The sequence below is a fragment of the Anas acuta genome, chromosome 26 (genome assembly GCF_963932015.1).
Source record: "Anas acuta chromosome 26, bAnaAcu1.1, whole genome shotgun sequence".
Classification (NCBI taxonomy): domain Eukaryota; kingdom Metazoa; phylum Chordata; class Aves; order Anseriformes; family Anatidae; genus Anas; species Anas acuta.
The window spans coordinates 3,968,410-3,979,220 of record NC_089004.1 but is presented as its reverse complement, the minus strand read 5'-3'; the positions used below and the strand labels follow the sequence as shown (position 1 = coordinate 3,979,220).

The window sequence follows — 10,811 nt, the reverse complement described above, 5'->3', positions numbered from 1 at the left end:
CCAAACTACATGCCAGAGCCTTAAGGAGGAAGCGTATGTACAGCTAAGTAAGAGATTTAGCTCAGAAGTGTATTCTCTGAAGCGTAGAAGCCCCGCAGAACCCTGTGCCCCTACAGCAGTGGTTAAAATCCACTACTTTTGAAATAAATGTCTTTGCTAGCTAGGATGAAGGAGGCTTGTCTGGAATTGTACCAAAGGTCACCAGCGCTGAGCCATGGAAATTCAAGAAAGGTTCCATATCTCGCTATGAAAGACTTCCCTAAGTGAAAGTTGTGACCTCTCCTTATGGCAGTTGTCTTCTTGATAATCACATTCCAGATGAGGAATTTTAAAGGTGTACAGAGCTTTAATTTTAACCTATCTCAGAATACTTCTCCTCCCTGTTCTTGGTTAGCAGCTGATTTCACTCAATCCAAAATATTTCGAAGAGCAAGGGCTCTGGCTCTTAGAAAGCAGCAGCTGTTAACAGTACCACGCTAAATGAACACATCCATTCAAAGCATTTTGATTTTTTCGTTTGTTTCAAACAGAAATACTGAAACATATAGATACGCTAGAATTGTGTTTGTGTGGTTGTGCACACGTGTGTATACATACCTGTCCCAAGTGAATGTCCCCCTCCATCTTTTAGTCACAAAAGAAAAGATGTAATCAATTGGTATAAGCACCGGGGAACTATGTTGGAAGTTAGTTTCTTTATATCCCTCCCTGAAATCTTAGAAAATCTGCTTGGACAGAACCCTACAAACACAACAAAGGCAGTGGATCTTTCACCATATTGTTTCCCTTTATAATATACTCAGACATACTTGTAGGACATACATGAGTCAAGTTAGAATCACTGTCATTGGGCCAAGGAGACTTTAACGCGATCAAGGAATGTGTGGCTTCCAAGACTGGCGACAGTAAAAGAAACACACATTAGTTCCTCATGTGCCGTTGGACAGAGTCACTTGATAATTTTTATTTTGTTACGGGCTTTTATAAAGCAAAATCCCCCTTGATTCAAACACCTCATAAAACATTATTTATAGTCTTTTGCATGCTAGTGATACATCAGGTTTCAGTAGATCAGTATCTGCAAAATTGAACGGTTGTCAGGTAGAAGATGTTTTCTACTGGAGGGAAACCCACAAGTTAAGGCACTTTCTGAACCCAAGCCCACAAATAATTTGACCTCTTTTACTGGCTTTCATCTGGTTTTATACAAGAATCTTTTTTTGTTAATTATCTTTTCTTTTTTTTTTTTAATTTACCATCAGTTTCAATTTGAGAAATAGGGACAAAAAAAAAACAAACAACTTTTCTTAAATCCTCCAATTTATATTCTCAGTTGCAAAATGACAGCAGCAATCCTTACTGCTGGGCATGGTGACACACTGCTTAACTGAAAGCCCAATTCTAAACCCCCAAGCATGCCTTTTCCATTGCAGTGATCCCAGCCATTGGTGATAAAAAACAAAACAAAACAAACAAACAAACAAAAAACTCAGAACGAGTTACAGTCTTTAGGGCACAATGCTTAAGATGACACTTCTGAAAACAAAATCAGTTACAAGAACAGCTTAAAACTAGCCTAAAAGCCAGTATTCACTAAGCAGAACATGAACAAACTGACAGACTCCTCCCTGAGCCATGCAAGGCATTTCATATTCTTCCTCACTCATTGGGCATGAGCTGCTTTCACAGACGACCAGGCCAAAAGGGACCTATAAAGAATAATCAATTTCTTCAGCTGGTGTAGTTTTAATCAGCTGGTGTGAAATCCACTTCTTCAGCCCTTATATCTTACTTTAAGACTATAAGAAGTGCTCCTTCCTGAATACAGTAAGCGTTCAGGCTGTCCCCTAGCACACCAAAATCACTGCTTCAAGCACAGCTTAGGACCATACTTAGAAGTATCCAATTCTCCTGTATAAAGATGCAAAGCTTTAAAAAAGACAATTTCAGGTCCATTCATTAGGCACCCCGACAATTATAAATAAATAGTAATAAATACCTATTTACACTCACATACCCTTCTTATATCCCACAGCATTACAAAACAAACCAGAACCATGCTTCTTCCCCAGGTAAATACAGTCAGGTTGGAGGTGGGACACACAATTGTTAACAGTGCAGCACTACACAACAGTTGAGGATAGTAACAGTACCAATACATAGCACTTAAGAGCATTTTACAGCTTCAAAGGTCTTGCAAAGACTTAATTAAGACAGTGAAAATGTTACATCCATTGAGAATCAAAGAGAGCTTGGATGAGAAAAAAAATGTAGTTTCACAGCATAGAATTTGGCCAGGACACCAGACTTGATGCCCTTATTGCATATAAAATGTCACATTAATTGGAGATATGGCAGATGTGGGAGCTAGGAAAAATTAGATCAGGCTCATGAGAGACCATTTAATTTCCTTGAGCATGAAATCCAATTTCCACATTGATTGTGTCTAAACAGTTTGTTGTTTTGGTAGACATCAAAGAGGTCAATGAAAACTCACAGGAACGGAAGAGTTGCAGGAACACAAACCATTACCTCCATTCATAAATACACACAGTGAAAGATTTCACATCAATTGAAAATGCTGCATCAATTGCATGACAATTTAGGAACTGACACCCACTTATCATCCTGGCACAAATCTACAAATCCCTGAAAATATGATCAGAATAGAGACAGACAAAGAAGCAAGCAGCAACACAGAGAGCTCAAATGAAATTCAGGGACCTGCCTGGCAGTGTCCTGGCTTCCACCTCTCCTCTGAAGTCTAAGACAACTGGAGGATAAAGGAGGCCACAGGTGGCTTTGAGACACAGCTCTGGAAGAATTTTCTTGGCCTATTTACTGTTTGGTTGTTGTCGGTTTTCTTATTCAGCTTTTTTTGCTTTCCGTTTCCTTGTGCCTTCATTTAGCTCCTCTTTTGACTTCACAGGAGGAGGCGGTGGATGGGAAACCTCATGGGAGGCCCCGTGCTGATCATGACTGGTGTGTCCGCTAGAAACTGAGCCAAAGAAAACTGGGCAGATGAAGCCTTCCACTGGAGCAAAAGGTGAGGCATGAGAGTGAGTCGCCGTCATGAAAACCTGCCACACAACAATGGATACCTGGAGTTAAAAACCTCATACAGCAGCTACAAAAGGTTAACTAGTAAGGAGCAATCAACTTATCCCAGATCTTACAAGAGGCCCTATTAAGAGCTTTATCACAAGGATCTTATAGCACACTACCTATATGATGGAGAATGTAGCTTATAGTTTCCTGAGCAGATCTTTCCTGGTACGTACAGCCAATGCCTTCAATAGTGGCTTAGTAAGGTTACCAAAGCTAGATGCAAAGAACTAGTCCTAATATCTCATTAACAGAAACTGGTGAGTGCTTTCTAACTGCACTGGGGAGTACCTCATTTCATCACTAACTTTCCTGAAAATAATTTTCAGTTCTTCACTTCATTATGAAGTTAATCAAGCAAACATTCTGCATGGGCAAGCAAAAGATGGGCACCTACAAGGAAATTCTAGAAAGTTAGGAGGACCCATATAAGCAGAACCCACCGAACAAGACATAAAGCAGCATTCCCAAGTCAATGTTTCAGTTTAAACTGGTGAACACCCCCAGCTTAATTCTGTACCCTTTCTCTGGTTCTGTAGAATTGTTAGTAGCAAATCTACTGTCAACTTACCTTGCAAACTATCATGAACATGGTGAAAAAGAAGATGAGGTTAGCTTCAGAAACAGGGAGCCAGTGAGTTTGTTGCAGAGTGAAAAGGACTGTGCCATACAGACTAGCTTTTGTAGGGCTAGAAGAGAAATAAAGAACTTGTCTAGAAGGTTTGTGTACTTTGCATCTGGTCCTGAATGGCTCTTTAAATTCCATTTTCAGTCTGACAGAAAATGTACAGGATAGCTACTTACAAGGACATATGAAGAATTTCATTTGTTTCTGGCTTCCAGACCCCACGCAGCAGTTGCTCAAAGTTAGACATCAAGGCAACACCAGAACCTGTGAAACAATAAAAGCAAGCAGCTAGAACTTCCACACATCAGAAGAGAGATCTGCTGATTCTTCTAGATGTCCCAGGTATAAGGGGAACAAAAGTTTCATGACTTTCTTCCCTAACTTAAAAGAAGGTACCCTAAAACAACGGAGCAGGAGAGCGTTACTAGCTTAGAGGTTGGAGTGGATGATCTTAGAGGTCCTTTTCCAACCTGAAAATCACAATTCTATTAAATGCTTTCTGGATTCCATGAATTGTTTCCTGATGGGAAAAGGGCATTTGCCTCTGTTCTGTTTACTGATGCACAAGCACTTACTACAAATACAAAACTAAAGGAAAACCGACTAGACCGTTTCAACACTGAAAGAATCCCCCTGCAAAGATACAGACAAGGCCAGAGACAGTAGAACACAGGAGAGAGAATAAAGAATTCCTCAGCTCTGCACCCATTAGTGACTCCTAATTCTTCATGCCTCCATTAAAATTAGATGATGACTCAGTTGACAACCATTCTGCAAGTATGAATAAATGTGTGTTCCATGGAATGTGATTAACTGGAGCCAGCTGACTAACCAGCCTGCTGGTCAGCACTGAGTGATGTGGTGACCTTAAGCTTCACTCTCAGACTCTCCCCATCCCTCCCCACAAGGCTGGGTGCACCCCTGCTGCTTTAGAGTATCCCAGGCATCACCTTTGACCCATCCAGTAGCCATCATAATGAACCACCCGTGGTGGTATTGGTGATGAGCATGGTGGACCCCGGCTGCAATTTTGCGAACTCTGACCACTTCCTTCATCGCCACAAAGATGAGCTTCACAGGCAGAAAGCTAACACACTTGTAGAAGAGGTTCATGGGACAGAAGAATATCAAGTACCTGGAATAAAAATGCAAGGAGTTTAAGGACCCATTTGTTCGTCTTGACCTGGGATGCATAGAGAGGATAAGGAATACTGCGGTGTTAGCCTGAATTATGTCAGAAAGAAAGAAATGCTGGTTCTGTCATGCAAAAGCACACACAACCCCTACACACTGAGGAAATTAAACTTGGAATAACTGTGGTTAATTTGTGCACACTTCACTGACACAGAGAAGATGACGCCCCCAAATCTTCACTGTGTGCCGCTCTCCTGCTATATGTGGTATCAGAGCAGTGCCTGCTGCTTTTGTGGTTTGGCCACGGTCCAGCTGTGGCAGCTATGAATAGAAATGTCCAGCAGTGTGATTGGCCCCCACCCGTATTATCACAACATTAGACAGCTGGTCAGAGAAACTGGAAACTAGATCTAGAAATACAAAAGACTCGCAGACTACTTCATACCACCTCCACTTTCCCTGGTTCATCCAAACACGATAATACATGTGTCACACAAACAGAATACCTCCCTTCTCATACAAGGTTTTTGTGCACAGCCAGCAGTGTCTTATGCTTGGTAAGGGAGATGAAGCACAGAGGACTCACCAGATTGCTGTGGCCAGGATGACACTGGAGTTATTACTGAAGTAATGAATAGGTGCTTCTCCAAGTAACAGATCAGCAAGTATGTAACTTCCAAAGCAGTGGAGCATAGCACAAAGCCAGGAGGCAAAAGGGCTCTTACGAGACATCTCCACGGCTCCTGTGAAGCAAATTCTAAATGAGAAGATGAACTCAACAAACAGGCAGAAACTTAAAGACCTTCTAAGACACTTGCCTTGCACGTTCTCCAACAACAACAAAAAGTCAAAGAAAAGTGCTTGTAAAACAAAATGAAAAAAAAAAAGTGTATTCTGTGAAGCCTGAGCAGATCTGTACCGGATAGAGTCAAGATATGATACACGTGATCACAGCTTGCAGGCCCCCCATAAGGTTTCATATCAACGGAATCATTAGAAGTTTATGAATTGGCTAAGAGTTTATCTCCTACATTTGCTCCTACTTACTGCAATCAGAAAGAACATTTTTTCCCCTTGAAATCAATGTATTTTTACAGTCTAAAAATAAAATGCATACTAGTACCATTCTCTCCATTGCTTCAACCTAGGTGCCCTCTAGAATTCATGAACAATCTGTTTCAGCTCTTTCATTCATAAGATAACCTGTAAAAATAGAACAGTCATTCTTAATCTTTATTTGAAAGAAGGGGATTTGAGGATTCTTCACTGCTCCTGTGCTACTTCGCAAATGCCCTCTAAATTCAGAAAAGACAACTAGATATTAAAACAGTGTTACTCTTTGATAATACATTATGGTCTCCTCCCACAACCTCCTGTCGTGGGGTAGGAATTTTTTTGTTTGCCTTTTTTTGATTCCCCTAGCCATTTTCAACCGCTGCTGTGATTCTTCAAGGAAGTTTCTCAAGAACATAAATTCTCTAAGATTCTTTCATTGCCTTAAACTGATTCCTGAGTCCTTTATGTAGCGTTTCAGATACCTAACTAACAGTGGCCCACCTTACATAGCAGTAAGTGAACCAGCATATGCTAAAACTATGACTACTCAGACTCTTCCATCCCCAAAGACATCTGAACCAGCTGGAGAGACAGTGGAAGCGAGACAGCTGCAACAGCCACGATATGGAGCTGGTTCTGTAGGAACCCAAAGTTTAGCTTGAGGCTTCAAATTAATGACACTTATTTCTCTTTGGCTCCATTAAGCCACGCTGTTCCCACGGAAGAAACAGGACATTAGTGTCCTAAACCCGCTCTTCAGTACAGGAGCTGTGGGATGAGGCAGGGTAGGAATCTAGTGAAAAATACACCCCAGCCATATGCAGTCCAAGTGGATTACCAGGCTCTTAGAGGTATTTTCATGAGAGTTGCCTGTTAACTGTCCCGTTCAGGACTTAATGCTGGAAGACAGCTGTAAGTGATCAGGCCTCGAAAAGCCAGCACTTCTGTTTACATGGAGTTTAAATAGAACAGCATGTCGCTTGTACAGCGCACAAATCCGACAACGGGAGGACTTAAAAAACTATACCGAAGCAGCTTTTTTTTCCTCAGTCATCGGGTGATTACACCAAAACTGTTCACAACAGAGCAGGAGGGGTGCATGCAGTATCTAGAACACAGCAGAGAAGGCAGCATTTGGAAAAAAAACAAGGTGCAGTCAGACCGCAACGGCGGAGAAAGCGAAAGCTGAGATGCAAATCTATCGATCTTTACAAGATAGGCCCAAGGGAACAAACACAGCAAGGTCATTTAGGGTGCTGAGAACAGCTTACGGCTTGGACTAGAAGGTGGAAAAAAAACAAGCTCTAACTTACAGCCTTTTTGTGTATAAACAGGAGGGGAGCACAGACACAAAAATAGAGAAGTAACCGGACAGAAATGCCCTAAGTCCGGGGACAGCAGCTCAGGGACTGGGTTTAGACCCTTAATGTGGTCAGAACCCAACAGGGACTGGGATTAGACCCTTAATGTGGTCGGAAACCAACAGGGACTGGGTTTAGATCCTTAATTAACGTGATCAGAACACAACACTGACTGGGTTTAGACCCTTAACGTGGTCGGTCCCCACCTTAACTACACCACGAGATGGCTTTGAGCGACCCCCTTTCCCTCTGTCCCCACAGCGGTGCCGGGACCCGAGGCTCTGCCTCAGCCCGCAGCCGGGGGCCGCCGCTCACCCGCCCCCCCCCCACCGCTGACAGAGGGGCCGTGACCGGGCAGCCCCCGGCTCCCCCCCGCTTTCCCCGCCCGCACCGACCTGGCTCGTACTTGAGGTAGAGCACGGAGACGATGAAGTAAGCCGCATCGAAGAGAGGAAAAACGGGCAGGGCGGCGAAGGCGGCCGCCAGCTCCCCGAGCTGCAGAGCTCCCACTAGATCCATGGCAGCAACCGCCGCTCTCCGCCACCTCCACCGCCACCGCCGGGCCCGTTCTCCGCCTCCTCCCGGCCGCCCCGCCTCGAGGGCCGGGTCCGGGGCGCGGCTTCGCCTCTAACGGAGCTCGGCGGCGAGAGGAGGAGGCGGCGGCGGAGGCCGGTCTCGAACCCGGGTCCTCAGCGCGGACCCCGCTCCTCAGCGGGCGGCGGGGGCGCGCGCGGAGCCTCCGCTCCCGGTGCCTCAGGGGCGGAACGGGGACAGCGGGGAGGGAACGGGGAAGGCGCAGGCGCTGCCTCTCCCTCGCCGTGCCCCTGCCCTTTCCGTTTCCGCCGCCGTTTCCGCCGCCATGATCGGGGATCTGCTGCTCTGCGGGTAACGGGGGCCGGGCCCGGGGTGGCGCCGGGGTAACGGGAGGTGTGTGGGGGGTGGGGGGTCCGGCCGCGCCTGACGCGCTCTCTCCGTCTCTCCTCAGGACGCTGCTGGTGAACGCCGGCGCCGTGCTCAACTTCAGGCTGTGAGTGGAGGGGTCGTGGTGGGGGGGGGGAGGCGTCGTTCCCCGTTTTTTTTTGTCGTTTTGGGGGCTGTCGTGGCTCTGCCGGCCCGGCTCCGGGCCTCCCCCGGGGGCGATGAGCGCTCGGTAACGGCCGCCTCGATGTCCCGCAGGAGGAAGAGAGACACGGAGGGATTCGGCGAGGAGTCCCGGGAGCCGACAACCGGTAACGGACGGGACCCGCTGCCGGTGCTGCGCCGGCACCCGCGGGTCGCCTCCGCTCAGAGCCGCGGGCACGGGGCAGGAACAGGCGCTTTCTGTAGCAATTTCTCCATCAAAGCACGTTTTGAGGCACCACAAGTACAAGTTTAGCCCCCCTCCCCATTCGTTTGAGTGTCAGTTCTTTTCTGGATGGAGTAAGTGATTTACGGCTAGCTAAAATTTGCAACCCAAAATTTGGCTCCGTGACACCTACGTGAAGGAGTGACAGTTGTCGATTTTGACCTCAAACTGGTGACTTGAGAAGAAATATAAAAACATACTTTTTTTTTTCTGTTTTCTTTTCTTCTTATTTTCCTTTTGAAGTGTAGGTGCCTGTGGTGCAGATATAACACTGCCTGCAACCTGATTTCTATCTGCATGACACGTACACACCTTGCTCCTTTGTAGCTCTGCTGAAGGAGACAGAAGGCTGCAAACTGTGACAGCAGGCTGTCCTTCCCGTTTTAAAAGTGACCCCTTTTTATCACGTATTGTTTATTTTACTAGCCACTCACAGTAGGGATGTACCAAACGTAGTATGGAACATACCTAAAATTTTAATTTTGGTTATTTTCACCTTTTTGTATTTTTATGTTCCTTCTGTTTTTCAAGTAGTGTTGAAAATGTGACTTGCCAATGTATGAGGTACTTTTCACATCGAAGTTTGTTTTCCTCTTGATTTTTAGGTGATAATATCAGAGAGTTCTTGCTGAGTCTTAGGTATTTTCGAATCTTCATTGCCTTGTGGAATGTCTTCATGATGTTCTGTATGATTGTGTAAGTAGATATGTGCAGCATCTTGCTGTTTGTTTATTGGAAGTCAGATACTTCTGTTTTTTTCTTGTGTTTCTTTTATGATCTCTCTGTCTCCAGCTTTCTCCCACTCTCTTGTTCCATAATTACATCTCGTTTCCCTCATCTCCTTTGATCTTCAAAAAGGTGTTGGCTGATCTCATATGTTTTTTGCTAATATAGACACCGTTAGTGCATGGAAACCTTCTCTCTGCAGTGTGCAAGTCCTTCAGCCTTAGATATGACATCATTTGATTCAGCATTTCAGTGTTATTGTAGCGATGTTGTTTATTTGGGGGTGAGGTGAAACTACCGTATAATAGAATGGAATCGGCCTTGAGAGTAGTCTCTGGAAACTTCAGGTTTTAGTTGTGATAGAAAGGCTAGCAGAATACCTGCTTGCTTTTCATTTGTGAAGCTGTACGCTCTGATGTAGAGCGAAACGGATCGCAGACGAGCGCTGGTGTTTCAAGCTGGAATGGCATTGGCATGACTGTTAGGCTGTACCTGGTTCTCATCTACTTCTTTTTCTGTTGCATCCACTAGGTTATTTGGATCTTGAAAGTCATCCACAAATATGGCTGTTAACTTGGAAGAGACTTTTGGCTGGAAACGTAACTTTTCTATAAAGTAAAAGATGATAACGCTTTCAAAATGCAGCCCTGGGACTGTGGCCTGCTCTTCGGTACAAGCTCCTAACACATTCAAGGGACAGGACACGTTCATCCTCCTCAGCCAGTCATGTAATAATGTGGCGTATGCTGGTTCGCTTGCTCCGGGGAGTGAGCCTTTAGGCCCCTGAACCAAAATCTTCAAAGTATTTCAACCTCATTGAAATAAAGAGAACTTTAAAGTGGTTAGCTAGGCTTAGAGTGCGGCGCCTAGTATGCAGGGTAGAATTGCGGCACGACTGAAGACCACAACCGTAAAACTCTGCATTGTTGGTCACTCCCAGCTCTTGATGTGTCTGCTAATGTCACCATTGTCTAGGTCACTTGGAAGTCACACTTCTTGATTGTCGTTTTTGTAAAGTAGAGGGAAGTATTCCTGTAACTTTGAAAAAACTTTTCATTTTTTCCTCAGTATTCCATTTTTCTTTGGAGAAACAGAAAAGGATTATTTAAAAAAAAAAAAAGGATTCTCACTTTCTCACATTTTTCCTAACAAAACGCTTTTCAAATTAAAATTTCAAAGATTTTTTTTTTTCCTAAGCAATATGGAAGGGATTTTGAATAGATAAATAGCAAAACTAATTCTATAAGCCAATCCTACAGTTTTGGAATCAGTTTGGATTTGGTTGAATAAAGATGTTCTATTTAAGAGTAAAAATAAATTCGATGTTGTCTTCATTCTGGTACAGGAAAAATTAATTCACTATTGGTGTTTTTGTTTTTTTTTTTTTGAGAAATTTTAACTGGTCTTGTTAATGCATCTAACTTTTTGTGGTATTTTTTACGTTAAATTAGCCTTC

The 10,811-nt window shown here is 44.2% G+C and overlaps 2 protein-coding genes across 5 annotated transcripts; one reads left to right on the top strand and one right to left on the bottom strand.

The window, feature by feature from the left end:
- Positions 1–934: 934 nt before the first annotated feature.
- On the bottom strand, positions 935–7,830 carry TMEM38A (transmembrane protein 38A). Of its 4 annotated transcripts, none has more exons than XM_068661710.1 (7): positions 7,691–7,828; positions 5,991–6,070; positions 5,454–5,610; positions 4,684–4,868; positions 3,910–3,997; positions 3,677–3,794; positions 935–3,080 (listed from the first exon to the last, which is right to left on the bottom strand). In XM_068661710.1, the coding sequence occupies exons 3-7, from the start codon at positions 5,597–5,599 to the stop codon at positions 2,865–2,867; spliced, it is 753 nt and encodes a 250-aa protein (XP_068517811.1). In that variant the 5' UTR covers positions 5,600–5,610; positions 5,991–6,070; positions 7,691–7,828; the 3' UTR covers positions 935–2,864. The 4 variants fall into 4 exon arrangements, with proteins under 4 accessions (XP_068517811.1, XP_068517810.1, XP_068517809.1 ...); XM_068661709.1 differs by having other exon boundaries at positions 7,680–7,819; XM_068661708.1 differs by lacking the exon at positions 5,991–6,070 and having other exon boundaries at positions 7,691–7,830.
- Positions 7,831–8,078: 248 nt separating this feature from the next.
- Positions 8,079–10,673, top strand: SMIM7 (small integral membrane protein 7). The gene is made up of 5 exons (XM_068661711.1): positions 8,079–8,169; positions 8,270–8,311; positions 8,461–8,513; positions 9,235–9,325; positions 9,887–10,673. Exons 1-5 carry the CDS (start codon positions 8,144–8,146, stop codon positions 9,900–9,902), a joined length of 228 nt encoding a protein of 75 aa, XP_068517812.1. The 5' UTR covers positions 8,079–8,143; the 3' UTR covers positions 9,903–10,673.
- The last annotated feature ends 138 nt before the right edge of the window (positions 10,674–10,811 follow it).